Here is a 21,814-nt window from a genome sequence, read left to right on the forward strand (position 1 = left end):
GTACGGCCTTCAACACGGAGCCTTGGCTCACATCAATCAGCCCGTTATAAAGGACCCAAAATTCTTCTAGTGTTAAACCATTTAAACGGGAAAACCAACGGTCTAATCTATATAAAAACGAGAAGCATGGTTGAGCCGTTAGAGCAAATGGATAATTACATTCAAACAAACAAAATCTAGGGAGCTTTTTTTTATATATTTTATGTGAAAATGACAATGAGAATGGTGGTCGTAGTGTGAACGTATTCAGGTCGTAAGAAGAGCGTGACGAGGACGGCAAAGGCGTGCTAGAATCGTACTATGGTCGTGAACAGCGTGGTATTGTCGTAGTGGAAGCGTAGTTGAGTCGTGGTGTGAACGTGATGGTCGTAGTGAGGTCGTGACAACGTCGCTGTGCGATCGTACCGCAGTCTCTCCGAATAGAATCACGCTCTCGCTACGATTGTACAGCGACCTTTGCGATCTTACTACGATCTTAGTGCGCTCTCACTACGCTTCTACTACGACCTGATTTCGCCACGACCGCACCACGATTGTTTTGAATATGTTCAAAGTTGGCCACGCTCTTCACGATCTTGAAGACCTCATCACGACCGTGATACGACTTTACTGCGATCTACACGATCGAACTACGATTATCAAAATTTGCATTTTTACAAAGATCGTAGTGCGATCGTGGCCTAGTGGGACTGGGGTATTAGAGCAAATAAGACAAGAAGTTAAAGTATTTATTAGGTCAAGGTCTACCTGTCCTGAAATTTTCAGCCGAATTGGGTAACTGGTTTTTCAGGTATAATGCCCCTGAATTGATGATTTTAAAGAAATTTTGCAGTTTTTGGTTATTATCTTGAATATTATTATAGATACAGATAAACTGTTAATAGCAAAAATGTTAAGCAAAGTAAGATCTACAAATAAGTCAATTTGACCAAAATTGTCAATTGACCTCTTAAGGTAGCACAATACAAAGATTTTTTTACTTCCAATCACCAACCTTTGAAATGCTGTAACTTTCTTATGAATGCATAGAAAATAATAAAAGAGGTATATATAGATAGATAAAAGTTTAATCTTTTAAATGAATGCAATATTTTTATTATGCAATCATTATGACGTTGCGCACGATATTGGTGTCACTTTGGAAATATGGGTTAGAAGGCGGGTTATTCAAATCCAAGCTCTTATCCTATACAATAAATATCCATGTTATGCATATCATTCGAAAGAAAATAAACCACAGAAATCAATAACATAGATGATTTTGTGCTTTGTCTATTTTGTAATGAAAAACTTTGCTCATTTCGATGCCTATAACGTCATTTCAAGGGTGTCCCGCTGTTACAATTTTGTTTTATGTGAGTCTTTAAAATCCCAGTGCGGATTCATTAGTAAGTAGAATTGCTAAAAATTTTGCAATTGTTTTGTATACATTTAACCTAAAATGAAGTAACAGACGTTTTTGATTTTAAGAGAAGGAAGGTCGTCAAAAGAGTTTAAATAAAAAAGTGTCTTCACTTTCATAAGATATTATGGACGAAAATGGATTTTAATAATATCAGAAAAATTATACATGTCCCGAAGAAGCTATCTGAAGTCATCATTAAGTAACTGCGGTCTTATTTTAAAAACATCGTCATTTTTCCCGTGTCCAATAAAATGTCCCGATGGACAAAATAACACAAAGAATAATTCAGAGGCTTTTTATCAAACGAAATTCTACTATATCTCAATTTTTTAACACCTGTTTACTGATATGAATGGAAAATACATTTAATTTCCTTTAAAATGATATGATATGTACTTTTGTTTGAGTTGCTGTTAGAAAATCCGAAACGATCTAAGATGTCCAATGAAATGTCCCCGTAACCGTAATTTGACGTTCGCGTTATAATAACGTTAAACTGTATACGAATTTTCTTGCATATTTGGCATAACATAATTTCATGATATTGTATGATCTATATAAAATAAATTCTCGTTTAATATGCATTAAAATATAGATCTGCATTGTTTCAAGGATATAAGATGTCGAAATATTTAACTCGGATACGTCATAAAGACAAGGCCTCGGAGCTATAACAAAGAGATAACTTACTAATGACCACACTCCCACTTTATAAAAGCAAGATACATTGAAAAAGAAAATGCGATAAAAAGTGAAATCTTCTTAATTATCCTCCTAAGCCAGATAGTATCTGTAATTCGAAGCTATACACATGAATAAAAATTCTCACAAAAATTGTATGAGAAAAAGTACACCTTAGTCGTGAACATTTCAGTAAAACGTGCAATCATTTTTTTTTGTCGCATCGACTCATTTAACAAAACGTTTTATCAGAGAAATACTTGTATGTCACAAACATTTAAGTATAGCTAACGATATTTTTTTATCTACTGTGAGTAGAACAATTCCTAGTCATCTACCTAGCAATATGTGTTTGAAAAATAAGGTTATTACGCTTAGGAGTAGTGTGGCAGAATGAAGATTATTTTCTCGAATCTCCAACAGAATTGCCTGGTACACAGGCATGTGATGAAACTAGTATATTGAAATTTGAAACTTTTCTTTTACCATAATTTGAGAAAGAACGAAAGAGAGAGAGAGAAAGTGAGAGAGTAGTTGTCCGACATATATGATGGATGGCACACAAACATGTAGCAGCTAGCTCCAAGGTATTAATTTACAGACACTCCCAACTCATTCTAGAAAAAAAATCAACCAATCAATCTGCGGTGTAAAGTAGATCTTCGCAGAACGCCACAAAACATAGCTTGAATTTTAATTTTTATACTTCGCGATGACCGTGAGGGAATTCCGATGTATTGTTGCCATAGAGATTTGACTTTCGTTTTTGACTGGTAACCGATCGTATAAATACGCGGATATCATCGAGTGCAAAATAACATTTCTTATCGCTTGTTATAAATTCACTTCTTCAATGAATACTCATAAGAACAGAAATTTATAATACGAAAATATTATGTCGTTACAAATATTTATATGCATTAAAATATGCACACGTACAGAAAAATTGTGTTAACGCATGCGGAAGAATATCAGAAGAAAGTTTTTTTAGGAAAATATGAATGTCTACTCAAATCCAATCTATTGGAAAAATCGAAGAGTGTCCACCATGCACTTGTACTGCACTTTTATTAGAATCGTAGAATAGAACATTTGATATACAATTGGATACAAATTGTACATACATGTAACTACTATATACAATTATAAATATAATATGTAACAACAAACCAGAGTATATGTATTCGTATCGCCACAATATAATAAATATTAAAGCAGTGAAGTTGAATTCCTTGTCATTTATTCATCTTCCACACACGAACTTGTCTCAGAAAAAATATATCTCTGTACATAAGACTCCGTTTTCCGGTATAGAAATGTGACTTTTTTTCTGAGACAAGTGCTTGTGACCATCCACAAGAACTTGCGGTCATCCGAGGTTCAGTACTTCAGTACTTTGATTATACTTTTAAAACAATGTAAAAACGAAACCAAAAAGATTGAAACCGAAAACATAAAAATAATCAGATGAATGTCAAAGAAGATTTTGTGTAAACCGATACTCAGTTATATTTTGAAAATGGAAGCGCGGAACCAAAAATATTGTTGAGTATAAAAAAATGCATGAAATGCATTCCTGACGGTCCATAGTTGTTCGCTTGAGAAAACACTGAACTATGTAAACATGCACATATATCAGTTACTTAAAAAAAATTCACATCTAGTAAAAAAAATAATTGTATTATTCAAAATCGGATTTCGACCTGCTGGTAATCTGTGATGTAGGTATTGGTCTGTGTAAAAGTTTTCCATACTTTGCCAAATTCTTTAATTTCAAAAATTAAAAAAAAAGTATTGATTGCCGACCCTTTTTTGAAGCTTGACTTTGTGAAAAAATATCAGATGAAAGGATAGCTTGCTAAATATGTTTCCGAAAGCAAAAACAAAACAATACATAATCACGGTTCTCATTTTCACAATTAGGTAGAATATGCGGCCGTGTAAGACCAATTAATAATTTCTATATGCAAACAACAATGAGCAAAACCCTTACCTGATAGTCAGCTATGAAAAGCCCCGAAATGACAAATGTAAAACAATTCAAACGAGAAAACTAACGGCCTGATTTATGTGCAAAATGTGTAAATTCCTACATAACATGAATTTTCTTAATTATTTGCCTGGTAAAACAATCCTGATCTAAAAAAAATAATCAATGAAAACGTTTTCTTATGATATAGTAAACATTTTCCATAAAATCGGGATTGATGTTAAGATTGTGGACTTACTTATACGTAAAAATAAATAATATGAATTGTAATGTAATTATAAGTCACTGTTTAAGAAAAATTAAATAAAACCAAATTCTTGAAATTTTATATTAACGTTATAGTACAATAGTCTCAGGATTAAAGTGTTGATAAAATAAGATTATGAAAAGAAAAACAGCTTGCGATATACTACCTACATCTTTCACATAATCAAAGACATATCAAGAAGCATTTGAATATTTATTGAGGGAGCGAAATTACCAAATTACAACAAACATATGCAAACGTGTAATTGGGGAAAAGAGACAGAAACAAGAAACGAAATATTTACAATTTCACTAGCAAAGATAGGAGACGTCTTCTGGCAGAGAGAGCATTGCTTAATTTTAAGAAATAGAAGAAACTGATTGTTGAAGGCCGTGCAGTGACCTATAGTTGTTAATTTCTGTGTCATTTTGATCTCTTGGGGAGATTTGTCTCATTGGCAATCATATCACATCTTCTTTTTATATATTTAAATCATTTTACAAGACATCAAATTGTCATTTTGTGCTATTGTTGCAGACAATTCTTCGCAAAAATAAAAAAAATGTTCATGTATCTAAGATTTTGTTTTAATTCAATGGAATTTTGCATTTGCACCGGCTTGAAAAACTAAAACCATATAAAGAAGCAACTTCGGACATCTCTTTACTTTAAGCGGCATTTTCAAATGAGTAGAATATAAGGTCAACGTTTGAAACTTTCCGTGGAACAACTTCAAAATCGTCGATTTATTAGGAACGTCGTGTAACGCTGAGTGGCACCAATACCGTGCGTAACGTCTATATAATCAATTATTATGTAATTAGTGGCAAAATCTGGATAAGGTCACTTGAATGAATTTAGCTCCATCATCTCTTTAACTATACAGAAAATTTTAACGAAATCTTAATCAACACATCATGGGCTTCAAAAGGGTGTCTCAGATTGTCTCTATTGTATTCCATTCTCTCATAAATCTCTAATTAGTGTAAACATCCTAACCACATAAAAGAAGATAATGTTTAATTAGGTGTAAAATTTGTTCTATACATTCTATCTGAAATCTGAGACACCCTTTTGTAGATAATGGCCATAGGAACAACATATAATAAAATCAACCCTCTAGGGATACCTATGCAGAAGCTAATTTCATTTGAAAGTGGAAATTTGGTGAAAAATATTTTAGACACAGTTAACATTATAATTGGTTACATAATTGTTGCATAATACTAACAATTGCATTTATTTGAAAGAGTAATCTGTTAGCTATCCAAAACTACCACTTTTATAAATTTTCAAGCATTATTAAGAAAGTTACAGCATTTTAAAACTTGGGAGTTGGAGTTATAAAATCTTTGTATTGTGCTACCTTAAGGAGTTATTGCCCTTTAAAGACTTTTTTTCACAATTTGTTCATCATGTTGACTTACTTTAAAAAATCTTCTCCTTTGAAACTGCTGTATCAATTTCAGCCAAACTTAAGCTAAATGAGTTTCAGAGTATCTAGTATAAATTTTATATTTTATTTCCTTGTATGTCAAGAAACATAGCTCCTATGGCTAAAATAGAACATAGGAGAAAATGATTTTATTTTTTTTGCTTTTGAAGAAAATAGGACGATTCAAAGAACATTTAAATAAATTGAAAAGCCAAAATAATCATTGAGAGATTTAACCAAAACAATCAAGGTGAGCGATTCAGGCTCTTGAGAGCCTCTTGTTAGTTCACCTGGCCCAAAAGGCCAAGTGAGCCTTTCTCGTCACTTTGCGTCCGTCGTCGTTTGTCAACGTCTTTTTCTTTTTCTAGAGAACAACTGATTTGAATGAAACCAAATATGGCATAAATGTTCATAAGGTGCTCACCAAGTGTTTTTAGCTTGTAACTGACTATTGAAGTATTGTACTTTGAGTCCGATCCATCATCCAAGATAGCCACTAGAGGGGGACTTAGTTTAACTTGATACTTCTACTTACCTAATTGGAAAATACATACAAATTCTTCTTTTAGACAGTTACTAAATTGAATGAAATAAACATGGCATGAATGTTCCTTGTGAGGTGCTGACCTTTGAACATTACATACAAATGTCTCCTTTTAGAGAACCACTGAATGGAATGAAAACAAACATGGCATGAATGTTTATTTTGAGGTGCTGACCAAGTGTTGTTACTTTATAGCTGATTTGTTATCAAAGATGACTGCCAGCAGGGGAAGTAAGTTTAACATAAGATCTTATTGGAAATAATAAATGTGTTCTTCTAGATAGCATCATATAGAATGAAACCAAACACGACACAAATGTTCCTAATGAAGCGCTGACCAAGTGTTGTTTCTTCATAGTCTAACCATCATCCAAGATGGCCGCCAGCAGGGGGACTTAGTAAGAAACCACGTGAAATACATAATAAATGCTTCTTCTGGAGGAGCACTGAATGGAATAAAATGAAAAAATGCAACAGTAGTATACCGGCGTTCAAATGTCATAACTTGATAGGTTTAGAGAAAACAAATCCGGGTAACAAAAAAAAAACACGAGGGAAACGCATCAACTATAAGAGGAAAACTAAGGAACAACAGGAACACTGAAGTGCAATTTTTATAAATTGAGATATACTGTAAACTGAAGAAAAAAAAATATCAAGAAAAAAATCGAAAATCGAAACATAAGTAAACATGAGCAAATTGTCTTTTGACATCTTGTTGGAAATGTTGGAGCTATTGTCCCTGTAACGTCATTTTCTACAATATCAATTTACTGGTAATTTCTGGATACTTTACAATATTCTTCTGTAAACTCATCGAACCTTTAAACAAACTTATTAGTAAAGCCTTAAAGATTATCTTTATTACCAATGTTGTAATTAATAGATCTTTGAACGTAGTTTTTTTTTCACCGTACACAAATGCCTGATAAATGTACAATAATTAAGATAAGACAAATTAAAAGAAATAGCGAATGTTAAAGTAACCAATAAAATTGAAAATGGAAATGGGGAATGTGTCAAAGAGACAACAACCCGACCAAAGAACAGAAGCAAGTCTATTTAGATATCCTCCAATGCGTTAAGCATCATTGATTTGAAGTTTTGTCCTTGTTACAAATTTCCTTCAACGTTTGAAGGTTTGAATTCATTAAGGGTAAGATGTTATGTGTTTGACTTATCAGCAGATAGGGTTAAGTATGCATGCATATATATATATGATAGACCTCCTTGTAGGAGCTAGTTTTAGAGCCTTTTTTTTTTTTTTTTTTTTTTTTATTAAATTTAGTTATGGACCGAGTGAACACACCCTTTAAAAAGATGACCGGCAGACGTTATCATTGCCAGTCTAAAACAAGATATATACCCATCAATAAACATACAGACAACGCCATTGCAACAAAGACAGTACTAAGTTCTCATTCTTAGGGAGCTACCATTTGATTTTTATGGGGGGGCTAGGATGAAAAATTTTGTCCTGCATTTTTTTTTAGCTGTAATCTCTGTCCTGCCTTTTTATTTTTCACTCTAATCTGTCCTGCCTTTTTTTTTAAAGTTTATCCTGACTTTTTTTTACCTAAATTGTCGTCCTGCCTATTTTTTTCAAATTTCATCCTAGCCCCCCCCCCCATAAAAATCAAATGGTAGCTCCCTTAGAAAAACAATTAAAGATTGAAATAAATTACCACCTGAATTCAGAAATTTCAAACCAAACCTCTACACTACAGACAACTTTAAGGATGCACTTACCCATAAAGTCCTCCTTAAAACATTCTCTCACTTAAACTGGATGTGCCTTTCAAAAAAATATATAAAAAATGTAAAAATTAAAAGATCTTAAATAGAGCAACCTCACCCAGGCATGCACCGAAAATTAATCTTCAAAATGTTGATCATGGTTTTCTGTACATAAAAGAAGGAGAAAAGAAAAAGAGACCAGAAACTCTGCAAATTTTGCAATTGACTTGTCAGAGGAATAATAGATTTGCATTAAGAGTCGCCACTATATGAAGAAAAAAAACTACCATATAAAGTTATAAAAGCTCGTGGACAGGCCGATGATTTACTTTTCGATCTGAATACAAGTAAGTAAGCGAGTAAGTAAGTAAGTAAGTAAGTAAGTAAGTAAGTAAGTAAGTAAGTAAGTAAGTAAGTAAGTAAGTAAGTAAGTAAGTAAGTAAGTAAGTAAGTAAGTAAGTAAGTAAGTAAGTAAGTAAGTAAGTAAGTAAGTAAGTAAGTAAGTAAGTAAGTAAGTAAGTAAGTAAGTAAGTAATGAGTGAGTGAGTGAGTGAGTGAGTGAGTGAGTGAGTGAGTGAGTGAGTGAGTGATTAAGTAAGTAAGTAAGTAAGTAAGTAGTAAGTAAGTATAAGTAAGTATAAGTAAGTATAAGTAAGTAAGTAAGTAAGTAAGTAGTAAGAAAGTATAAGTAAGTAAGTAAGAATTATGTATTATTTGATTTGTCTTGGAGTAGGTCTGTTGATGAATGCTGTTGATGAATGGATAGTTTCTGAACTCCTCCCGCCTACAGGGTCCCGTGGTCGTTAAACATAATCTTCTATCATAAATCTGATCATAACCTACAATGTTACACGTGCTCCTATTACAGGAGGAAGAAACTCAAGAAAAAGAACGAAGGTGATACATATAGTTTCGGATATATACAGTATTCTCCTTGGGTGATATTACCTACATCTGTTTAAATATTTAATTGAAGTTTTTGATTCAAAATTCTTGATAAGTCTGGTCTAAAGAAAAAAAAAATTTTAAGAAATATTCCATTATCTAATAGTTTCGTAAAAGTTAAATGTTTCGTAATGCGAATAGAAGTCAGTGTTTTATAAGGGTTTTATAATAACAAAAAAATATGGCTCATAGATATATGGTGCTCGCTAAAAGAGGAGAAAGACTCTTACAAAGTACTTTATCCAGAGGATGTTCAGTTTATCAGGTAAAGTATACACAACGAATTGTACAATATGTTATATCAACATGCAAATATATTTTGTCCCAAGTCTTGAACTTAATAACTTGCAAAAGTGTCATCAGCCGGCAGACTGAAATTAATTTATGAATAGGTCGATAAAGGAATTTCTTTCTGAACAGGAGATCAGCCCAAAATGATAAATCGTAAATATTTTTTTGTCTTTATCGAAGTTGAAAATAACGTAAACGTTCCTCAAATTTCTAAAGCCAGTGGTCAATCCTCTGTCATGAAATAACGCTGTATAATTAATTATAAACACCTTGACACAGGTAGGAAGTTGTCCCAGCACAATTTTCCTCCTTCCGACAGTTCTGTATAGAAACAAGTTGCCACCTCATACATGTGATAAAAAAAAAATTAAAAAAAATGATAATGGAAATGGGGAATGTGTCAAAGAGACAACAACCCGACCATAGAGCAGACAACAGCAGAAGGCCACCAATGAGTCTTTAATGCAGGGAGAAACTTCCGCACCCCGAGGAGTCATTCAGCTGGCCCCTGAACAAATATCTTACTAGTTCAGTGATAATGGACGTCATACTAAATTCCGAATTATACACAAGAAACTAAAATTAAAAGTCATACAAGACTAACAAAAGCCAGACGCTCCATACTTGGGACAGGCGCCAAAATGCGGCAGGGTTAAACATGTTTTTGAGATCTCAACCCTCCCCCTAAACCTCTACTAAGCCAATGTAGAAAAAACTAATGAACATCAATACATACCTGTCAAAGTAAATATACATTTCACCTTTCTAACAATATGTTTGTTTAAAATGCTGTTTTATCATCATTTATTAAATTTAAGTGCGATGAAATATTATTGCTCAGCTGTCATAAACATTGCATGACATTGTCTAATAATTTTCCCTTAAGGAGTGGGGGGGTGCATGGACAAAGACGAAATTAAATCGTTATTTCACAAACAAGAAAAACAGATTCTCGAAGCTCTTAATCAATTCCTGAAAACTTGGTGAATAATGATCTTCAAGCACGAAAACTGATAAAGAAAAAAATGTAAAAACGTCGTAGAAAAATAAGTTTCAACACACGTGTCAAAAAACGTAATAGACCCGTCCACTGGAAAACGAGAATATTGGGATAATCTGATGTCATGCATTCCCCGTTTTTTATCCAAATGGCCGATATTTTTTTATTATCTATGAAACAAGAAAATTCCAAATGATTTGTTAATATTCAGTACTTTAACTTGATGTAGTCCACCTGTCCACATTTGGACAAGTCTATTTCTATGACATGATGCATCTTACGGACTGATGACAAAAAAGGGAAACAAACTTACTGTGTAATTGGTTAACACAGGTTTCGTTCCGCAAAATTATTTGCGTAATATAGGTCAGTTATAATTGATTTGTCTATTTTTAGAAACGTAAACTGGACGTTTTATTTTTTCATCACAGAAAGTGTTATCAATGTGTTAGTTTTTAATGCATTTCATTTCTTAAAAAAAGAACATTTCAATTATTTTTCAGGGATAATGCATTTGTTAGTGTCGGCGGGAATAAAAAAAGCATGAAAAGTTCAATTTTATTTTTATTCTGAAAATCGGCAAAATCGGGTCGGCGGATCTGTAAACCAACAACATGAACAAATTAAAAAAATGTGGCCTTGGTTAAGTAATTTAAAATTTTATTAAGTATTTTTCCATTGCACTTTAAAAAGCTTTTGATTCATTTGTGTTACACTAGCTAGTGTTCTTCCAGCCTCACTTATCAACACAAAAAAAAAAAACCATTCTACAGTTGAAGTATAAGTAAGAAATTGGCTATTTAGCCTTACAAACATCAGATGAATAGGTTGGGTTGAAATTAGAGTATAGTAAAATAAAGTTAAACAGTTAAAGGAAGTATAGATCAATAAAATAATTTTCACAATTTTTTTTTTGATAATTGTATAAAAGGTATGAAAATAATGAAAAGTTATATTTCAATATGTATTTGAATTCTATTCGTTATAGATTTAAACTTTTTTTTACCACAAAAAAACGTAAACATAAGGAACAATTTTGAATGGTGACAAAAAAGGGGAAGTAACTCGAGTTGAAAAATGGTTATAAACAACAAAACAACCGTGAAATTTATTTACGACCTAAAGCTAGGGTACAATGTAATTGATGTTAATTAACAGTGTGTTTGACACCAAAGCTATCAAGTGAAGCCATGCACTTAATTTGACCGTTTACACAGCTAGCTGAACTTCCTGTTCATGGAAGAATTACGCATTTGTCGGTATTTCAAAGGAAAATCACTTATTAAATCAATCTCAAGGCTAAGAAATCCAGGTGAAAACGGGTCATTTTCGGAATTCCCGGGTTAGTCAATGACCCGGTGGGTGTCCCGGGTGATCCCTCAGAATCGTGAAAATCTCGGGTCACACCCGCAGAATATGGGTCAGTTGACAGGTATGACAATATGCTTAGTAAAACTTGGTGAACATGAATTTGACAGATAGTGCTCCTTTAAATAACACAAAAGTAAATATGAAATAATAACGAAAATAAGGATGCTTTCAAGAAAAATATACTCACCAAATTGCAGTTTCCGGTCAAAAATATTGTCAGTTTTAACTAGCATATTTAGAGGGCATATTTTCTATGCAATAAACCAAAAGGCCACTTGTAGAGCTATGCATATACATGTAACCGGACAATTTAACATAAGATGAATGGGAAATGGTTTTGTGCAGGACAAAATTATGCAATTAACCGAAATTATGCTATTAAGCGGTATGCATTTAAGTGGAATCTACTGTATTTATTACCGGTAATGAAAAATTTCAAGAATAAAATATTACAATACAATGTTACACGAAGTTCAAATATTGGATTCGGAAATAAGTTTGGAAAAACTTACATGTATATAAATCTGTCTTCCAATTAACTGTTCTACATGTTCTATGGGTTCTTTTGTTATCAATTTGTGTATATAGATGTATAAACATATTTATCCTCGTCGATGAAGATGAAAACAATATATTTAGGTGTGTTAGATGGTATTTTAATGTGTTGGATGGTGTTTTTTGGCGGTGTGCAGTGGTGTTTGTAGGTGAAAAGACCTACCGGCTGTATACTCACAGGTCCTTAACTCGCATTTTTGAAAAATGTCACCTGGTTAGATTTCCCCTACCTTTGTTGTCAAAATTATTTGTAGCAGTCCTACCCAAGTATGTCGACAGTAATCTGGTAATTATGTTTTCCATAAACACCTTTAAAGCAGGGGAGATACTTCAGTGTGTGCACTATTGTTATGTTTATATACATGTACTTACAATTTATGTATGATTTTCAATATTTTTAAATGTAGACTTTCACACATCATGTATAACAATGTATAAGTAAGTGCATGTAACTTAATGCATAAAAATCATTAGTGTGTATGTAAACTTGTCAGTTAATAGTATAGAATATTTCTTTCTTATGTATTACAGTTAAGACGCAGCATTAGTTTGTTCACAAAATTATCACGTTCAAAAGGTTTCAGAGGTTTATTGGAAGAATTTCAACTCTGGAACAAAGATGTACCAAAAGGATTTGAAAAGTATTTCAAAGAGGGCAAATCAAAGGCTCCACCAAGAAAAGAAACAAAGGTTGAAAATAAAGGTAGTATTTAAATCATTCTATACTGAAAATTCTGAAATTTTATCATGCATTGCTATTGCTTAACAAATGGGGGAAACATTGAGAGATTTACTAATGCCATTAAATAAAAAAAGTATAATGCTATCAACATTTGAAATGAAAATATTTATTGTTTTTGCTAACTCTATATACCTCATCCCAATTATCAAGGATTTTAGCTACATCACAAAATTTGTGATTTTTCAGTATTTTTTTCAGGTACAGCTTAACTTACAAACCAAATGTTTATATGCATGAAATAATTTAGTAAAAGTTTAAAGTTATTTGTGATAACGAAATCCTTGACTTATTTATCAGTTGTTCATAGATTTTGTAAATTGAAATATAATAAGTCACTACAGACACTGGCATAACAAACACATTGGGATATATATATATATAAACACCATAAGATGGTGCCAGAGGAATATCCCTGTCCAAGAAAAGGAAAATTAACAATAAGGACCAAAACACAAATAAAAACATAATCATGTACACAGAGAGAATCAGAAGATCAAGGACTGCTATACATATATATATTGAACAAAACATAAACAAAAGGATAGAGTTGAGTTGAAAAACATACACACAAACTCAAGAACACCTTGAAAATTAAACCCTTTAAAGAGAAGAAAACTGTATCATTGATATAGTTAAAATGGTTAAGTCATGTGTAAGTAGAACACTGTTAAAAAAAAAATTAGATTATTTCATTTTTTCTTTTTAGATCCTCCTTTACCTCAGCGTTCTTCAAGATCCTCCAGTAAAAAGACATCTAACAACCCATTTCCATTTCTAGAATTCAAAGCCAAATTTGATCCAAAGTAAGTACAGGTATCCACCCAGATCTTGGAGTGAGAGGCTTTTAAACAATCTATTTCCATTCCTAGAATTCAAAGCCAAATTTGATCTTAAAAACAGGTATCCATTTTGATCTTGGAGTATGAAGCCTCAAAACAACCCATTTCTATTTCTAGAATTCAAAGACAAGTTTGATCTAAAGTAAAACCTAGGACACCTGATTATAATATGTATTGTTTAATAGGTCTAAAAGTATATCTGTTGTTAATTGAAGCATGACTTATCAGTTTATTACCTGTCTTGTGTATTGTAGAAGACCTAGGACACCGGATCAGAATATGTATTATTAATAGATCTAAAAGTATATCTGTTGTTAATTGAAGCATGACTTATCAGTTTATTACCTGTCTTGTGTATTGTAGAAGACCTAGGACACCAGATCAGAATATGTATTATCTAATAGGTCTAAAAGTATATCTGTTGTTAATTGAAGCATGACTTATCAGTTAATTACCTGTCTTGTGTATTGTAGAAGACCTAGGACACCAGATCAGAATATGTATTATTTGATAGGTCTTGGAGTAGGTCTGTTGATGATTGGATCTTTTCTGAACTCCTCCCGCTACAGAGAAATAACATGGAAAGAATTTATAAACAATTATTTATATAGAGGCATGGTATGTATTAAATTGAGGTTATATTAACATACCAGATGTAAAGTTATTGATTATCTATGGTTTTTGAAACAAGAGAAAGTTTCTCAGCTACAATCTCATCAAAGTGTGGCAGTGTCCTTAATTATTCCCCAACCCACCAAGTAGAAGGGGACTTTAGGTTTGCACTCTGTCTGTTCATCTGTCAGTCCTGCAAATCAGTTTTCCACACTTTTTTTCTTCATGCTTCAAGATGTTGATTTGATATTTGGTATATTGTTTTATCATGACAAGTTACAGATCAAGTTCAAATTTTGTTTCAATGATAACTTATAAGATTTCAGTTATGATGTACTCAAAACAAAGTTAAACACTGCACAAGTTCATAAGAACTGAAGATGAATTGTACAAAGTTAATCAAATGAAATCATTAAAAAATTACAAAAAGACCAAGGCATATTGAAATAAGTTATATTTTAAAGACAAAATCCATAACAAATAAGGATATGACACGAACTCACCAAAATTTTTAGCTCCTTCATGATAGAAAACGAAATTGTCAAAAATATTCCTCTTAATTTTATCATGTAAGCTTTAGTTTTAGATGTAAAAAAAACCAGCTAAAAGCATTAATTTTAAGACTGATACAGTTTTCATTATGTCAAGTCTTTATTGCATGTTATTAATATCACAACATTGTATTTACAGGTAGAATTAATATCACAACATTGTATTTACAGGTAGAATTAATATCACAACATTGTATTTACAGGTAGAAAAGTTAGAGGTCCATGATAAGGAGTGGGTAAAGATCAAGTTACTCCCTGGATCACAGGTGGACCCGGGGGTAAATATAGGATAATTATTCTTATAGGATATATATCTACAAATACTTCAATCAAATTGGTCAGTTAAAATATTTTGCTATTGCTTACGCTTCAATAAGCTATGTTGCTGGAACTACTTTCGTAATCTTCACACTCTTGCATAGGATCGAGTAGTTCTAAAATAATTGAGATTAAAATGCAAATACATAGCTTTTATTTCTTTTTTAAAGTATAAACAAAGAAAATTTTGTAGTTAAGCTTGGAAATTAAATTCCTTGAAATATCAATGATAATAGCTTGTTAACGTCATGGTAAAACATGGCGTGACCTTTCACAGAACAAATGAAAACTTTGAAGCTAATGATTATTACCATAATTATGTTACTTGTATGCTTCAAATTTAGATAATATTTCATTATAATGAAAAAATTTTGAGGTAGGTGTTAAATTTCATTTTAGATTTTAAACCATTAATCAAACAGTTATCATAGTTTAATTTTCCTGACTAATAATTGTATGTTATTTTACAGTCTGTTTTATGGTTCAGTATTGGAAGTATTGATTCATTTGAGAGAAACTTGGAAGCAACACAGATAGAGAATAATGTAGAGCCAGCTAATTTTGTTAATGTTATATATAAAAATGAACCAAGCAAGTAAGTGTTGTAGTTTATATATATTTTATACAAACACTGTTTTATCTGTTTCCAAATTTCAGGAAAACATCATTTAGAAATAATGGGCATATTGACAACAGATAGCAAGAAAATTATTCTTTGATAAAATGTTGTTTATACCAGCCTATTTAATAACACATTCAGGCTCTGAAAAAAAATTGTAAAAATTACAAGGGAAGAAATGTGACAAAAAGAAAAAAAGACATAATAGAATTTTGAAATTGCTCATATATGAAATGCTTAAAGAAAACTTGGGGTTGCTAAACACAATTTATAAGATTAATTTTCTGGCTGTTATTATATTCTTGTCACAATATAGCTATTTCAACCATTCATAAATCATTAAATTTACGCTAGGATATCTACCATTATACATGATATAAAACAATTGACTGTAATTTGAATAAGCTAAATATAAGTTCTATACAAGTAAAAAAAATCTATACGAGCAAAATATTATGAACATGGTTGCTAATTGTAGTCAGAGATCTATAAGTTGGGTAAAGATTGATTACTGCCTTTTCTCAGCTAGGGGGGAGAGAAGATTGTTGTTAAACTACATAACTAAAGAATGCCATTTCTGATTTTACTTATTGCTTTTTCAGAGGAACAGTACTAAATATTCTTTTGACCACAGTTTTACCAATTGCAATTTTGATTTACATGACCAGAGGCATTTTGAAGGTAAAATAAAAAATTGCTTTACTTATAAATTTTGTTTAGTAGAATGATAAATGCTGTTTGGAAGCATTCTTACTAAGTTGTGCATATTACGTAAAATACCTATGTTACAATTCTGCAGTGTTCTCCCCAGAAATTTGGGATAGCATCACATTTGGGGTAAAAAAATAAATTGTATTTTTTTCAATGTAATTTGTTGCTTCGCAGCAATGCTCTATTTCCTTTATGTTATATACGTTATTGTTTATTACAAAACGTATTATATTGTTTGTATGCTATAGGCCCTTATTTGGTGAATAAAATATTCTATTCCACCCTTTTCTTTGTGTCTATATTGTTAAATTCATAACTGAGAATACAATTAAACTATAACCATGATAACAGTTTTTTCAGTTTATGTTTTCTATATTCATTTGCAGTTCCAGAATTATTTTTTTTTCCTCTTGTGCCAAATAAAAATATATTTGTGGTTCCAGTTACCCTACCTACCAAGCTAAATGAATGAATGGTATATTATAGTGCAACCTGTATAGATACAATTGCACTAAATATGTTAGAAAAAAAAACAATGGTTCTTATAAAAAAAAAAAGGGAAGAGAAAGTATCATGTAGCAATAAAATTTATAAATTAAAAACTTTTTCTTTATCATGTCTATGAAATATATTGGTTCATGGTACTCAATGAATTAGTCCCAGTTATTTTTTTTATCAAAATGATATATATACACATGTATCTATTTAACAAATAGTCTGTTAATGCTTAGTTTTCTCTTTAGATATCATTGTTTTCTGTCTACTGTGCCATTTGTGCATATGTAGTTATTAACGTAAAATGCGGATTTTTGTCATATCTGGTCTGGTTCCGATCAGTAGTTTACACTAAAATATTCAAGGCCGCCGAAAGCAATGAAAAATACGAAAATAAACAATGTTTGACAAGCGATTGGGAATGAAAATGGCGTTTTTAATGCAAAACTAAAGCCAATTATGATCACTTTCTAAAGAAAGTTCAAAACTTATTTAGCTCAAAATCAAAATTTTCACTCTCGATTTTCAAAAAGTAATAGGAAGAGAAAGAAAGTAATACTAATATTTTGAAAGTCATAAAAAGATACAACTCAACCTCTTTTTAAAAAAGAAAAAAATGTTTGTTTCTTTGATTATTCATTTTGCAAACATATATATTTCAATTTTTTTAATGATTTTCTGATTACATTTTCTCCTTGTCGAAATTTGCAATTGCAGACCATGTGGTATTAATCATGTCACAAGTGACAGCTTGGGGTATTCGTATCCAAACAGTTATCACCCAAAGGGCAATTAACACCTATTAAATCACTCTAAATTGCTTCGATTGTCCGACTTGAGGGATAACAACTAAAGGTGATATATTTTTTTATGATCATAAGCAGTAATTAGATGAAAGTTTAAAATTTAGGACATAGCTTTGCCATATAGAAACGAGAAAAATAACATCCTGAAAATAATTATAGCGTCGCGGAAATTATTAAAGCGTCACAGGAAGAATATATATCTGGGGAGAACACTGAATTCTGCCTTTAACAATGAGCAAAACCCACACCACAGTGTAAGCAAGAAAGACCTGGACATGACAATTGTTAAGCAAATCTAACTTGAAAACTAGCAGCCTAATTTATGTACAAAGCAATTAATGAAAATAAGATATGATGTATTGTACAGTGAAAAACCACAACTACTTAACTACATAAGCAAATGATATCAGAGGACAAAAGACTTACAAATTGTCATTTTTGTCAAGCAGGGCCTAGATGGTCTCTCTGATCTTACTGAATATATACCCCATTTTCACAAGAAGAATATTGTGTCTTAGCCTATAGAATATTTGGCCCATTTTTTCAACAGAATATTTGATTATTTCTTTATTTACAGAATATGCAGAAAGGTGGTGGTCCAGGTGGAATGTTTGGATTTGCAAAATCTACAGCTAAAGTCATTGAGAAAAATATTGGGGTTACTTTCGCGTAAGTTTTCTAAGAAATCTTTCTGCGAAAAAAAGTTAACTTTCTTGTCTATGAATGAAAGGCAAACTTCAGGGTGTTTCACAATAAGACTGCAACCGAATTATGATGTAAAACTTAAGAAAGATATATGTCTGTTATAATCAAGGTTTACAACTTGATTTCATAGCAGGTGTTAGTATCTTATATCTTTATTGACCACTGATCACCAGGGCTCAATTCTATACATTATATTGAAATAAAAACATTGACAAATTATTCAACCAATTGAACCAGCTAATCTGTATACTGCTTATTAATAGCTCTGCACAATCATTTTAAACTTAAAGCCAACCTTAAGAGGGTGTCCTAAAAGGGGGGCTAATGATGTAACAATGGGAGAGCTGACAATGATGTTATAAGCTATTAATTTAGTATCAATTTATTTCACCTTGATTTTACAATGATGTTGCAAGCTATTAGTTCTATTTGATTTTACAGGGATGTAGCTGGCTGTGAAGAAGCTAAAATAGAAATAATGGAGTTTGTCAACTTTCTTAAGAACCCTAACCAGTATCTAGAATTAGGAGCTAAGATCCCTAAAGGAGCCATCTTAACTGGCCCCCCAGGAACTGGTAAAACCCTGCTGGCTAAAGCTACAGCTGGGGAAGCTGGCGTACCTTTCATCACAGTGTCAGGCTCAGAATTCCTGGAAATGTTTGTGGGCGTTGGTCCTTCTAGGGTAAGCATGTAGAACAAGACTAACTTAGGATATTTAAAAAATGATACTTGATGAAATTCTTCATATTTTTCCTTTTCTTGACCTATTGAGTATTTTTATTTGATCAACATGTGGTTCGTTTGATCTATGTTTTCATTGGTCAAAATTAAATTATGGCGTCACTTTTTCTTGCTTTCCTATGAATTTCCTATTGTGACGTCATGTAAAAAGGCAACCATGCCTGATGACCTCACATAGAAAGAATACATCTTTTAAGCAGATCACTTAAAAAGAAGGATTGAATTTGTCTGCATAATGTTTAAAAGTCATTAGAAAAACCACCACCAAATCTTGGCAATACAAAATTTATCCACTCTTGACAGTTAAATTTTAAATATTTACAATGCTATTTCTAACAATTTCATAATACAGAAATTTAAAAGTCTGGATTTCCTACTGTATTAACTACCTTGACTATTTGGCCATTCAGCTAATGTTTTGTTTTTATTGTAGGTCAGGGATATGTTTGCTATGGCAAGGAAAAATTCTCCATGTATATTGTTTATAGATGAAATAGATGCTGTCGGTCGAAAAAGAGGAGGAAAAAGTTTTGGTGGTCACAGTGAACAAGAAAATACATTAAATCAGTTATTAGTAGAAATGGATGGTAGGTTATCCGTAGAGGTACACTAAATCAGTTATTAGTAGAAATGGATGGTAGGTTAACCGTAGGGGTACACTAAATCAGTTATTAGTAGAAATGGATGGTAGGTTAACCGTAGGGGTACACTAAATCAGTTATTAGTAGAAATGGATGGTAGGTTTAACCGTAGGGGTACACTAAATCAGTTATTAGTAGAAATGAATGGTATGTAAACTGTAGGGGTACACTAAATCAGTTATTAGTAGAGATGAATGGTATGTTAAATCAGTTATTAGTAGAAGTTAATGGTATGTTAAATCAGTTATTAATAGAACTTAGAAGTGAATGGTATGTTAAATTAGTTATTAGTAGAACTGGATGGTATGCGAATCAGTTATTAGTAGAAATGGATGGTATGTGAATCAGTTATTAGTAGAAATGGATGGTATGTGAATCAGTTATTAGTATAAATGGAAGGTATGCTAACTGTACTGGTACACAGATTTGATTCAATGTAACAAAAACAAAAACTACAATTAAATCATATAAAAATGAAGATGTGGTATGATTGCCAATGAGACAACTGTTCACAAGAGACCAAAATGACACAGACATTAACAACTATAGGTCACCGTACGGCCTTCAACAATGAGCAAAGCCCATACCGCATAGTCAGCTATAAAAGGCCCTGATATGACAATGTAAAACCATTCAAACGAGAAAACTAACGGCCTTATTTATATAAAAAAATGAACAAAAAAACAAATATGTAACACATAAACAAACAACAACCACTGAATTACAGGCTCCTGACTTGGGACAGGCACATACATAAATAATGTGGCGGGGTTTAACATGTTATCGGGATTGCAACCCTCCCCTAACCTGGGACAGTGGTATAACAGTACAACATAAGAACGAAGTATAAAAATCAGTTGAAAAAGGCTTAACTCATCAGACGTTTAATAGAAGATGGTATCTTTATTTTATGTGTACTGTAGTGAGAAGTTAAGGTAGAAGTCATTGATACTACTGAACAAAATTTACTATACCTTTAGTCACCATCTTTACAGAGATAAGATGTAAAATACTTCTAGAAATTGTCCCCTACCTTATTCCTGTTTGCTGATACTTTGAATTTTTCAATATGTTGACTCTTGAGTCAACCAGAAAATTTCTACATCACATTTCTTGAGTACTACAAATGAGAAGGACTATTGAGTCAGTATCAGTTATAAGATACAACATATGCAGTCTTGATAGATCTGTGAGAGATCTGGTGCCTGTAATCTGATACTTTATTTACTAGTGATGATATGCTTAGATTGACCATGCATGTGTTCTTGCTTTGCTAGCAGTGGACTAAAGATATTAGTGGCAGTAATTGAGTGATCATCACACATCACAATATAGGTACAGATCACATTATTTCTGATTTGATATTCTTTTAAGAGATTTACGATCTTAAAAATAAATGCATCAGAAAGAGTGTATGTATTTATCTTTATGCTCATAATAGGATATTTATTAATACATGACTTTTACATTTCAGGGTTCAACACACAAGCCAATGTTGTGATATTAGCAGCCACAAACAGAGTAGATATATTAGATCCAGCTTTATTGCGTCCTGGTAGATTTGACAGACAGATTTATGTTCCATCCCCAGATATCAAAGGGAGGTAAGTAGATATATTATATTTAGCTTTAATTCATTCTGGTAGATTTGATAGATTTATGTTTCATCCCCAGATATCAAAGGGAAGTAAGTAGACAATTGCAGGGTTGTATACACAGAATTAAGTGAGACACATTAATTCATTATGATGTGAAATTTTGAAAGATATATGCCTAATTAGGATCCTGGAAAGATTTGGCAGTTCAAAAAATATGGAAATAAGATAGAGAGAT

General features: G+C 32.0%; 1 protein-coding gene across 1 annotated transcript in view; it reads left to right on the plus strand.

Moving 5' to 3' along the window:
- Window positions 1–9,083: 9,083 nt before the first annotated feature.
- Window positions 9,084–21,814, plus strand: part of LOC139522700 (mitochondrial inner membrane m-AAA protease component AFG3L2-like) — a 36,774-nt gene continuing 24,043 nt past the window's right edge. Inside the window, exons 1-11 of the mRNA XM_071316170.1 lie at window positions 9,084–9,249; window positions 12,733–12,904; window positions 13,650–13,746; window positions 14,256–14,400; window positions 15,149–15,223; window positions 15,734–15,858; window positions 16,485–16,563; window positions 18,472–18,563; window positions 19,041–19,281; window positions 19,774–19,927; window positions 21,456–21,585. Of these exons, the coding sequence (XP_071172271.1) occupies window positions 9,166–9,249; window positions 12,733–12,904; window positions 13,650–13,746; window positions 14,256–14,400; window positions 15,149–15,223; window positions 15,734–15,858; window positions 16,485–16,563; window positions 18,472–18,563; window positions 19,041–19,281; window positions 19,774–19,927; window positions 21,456–21,585 (1,394 nt within the window). The 5' untranslated portion in view covers window positions 9,084–9,165. The remainder of the gene's footprint in view (window positions 9,250–12,732; window positions 12,905–13,649; window positions 13,747–14,255; window positions 14,401–15,148; window positions 15,224–15,733; window positions 15,859–16,484; window positions 16,564–18,471; window positions 18,564–19,040; window positions 19,282–19,773; window positions 19,928–21,455; window positions 21,586–21,814) is intronic.

The sequence above is a fragment of the Mytilus edulis genome, chromosome 5 (genome assembly GCF_963676685.1).
Source record: "Mytilus edulis chromosome 5, xbMytEdul2.2, whole genome shotgun sequence".
NCBI lineage: Eukaryota > Metazoa > Mollusca > Bivalvia > Mytilida > Mytilidae > Mytilus > Mytilus edulis.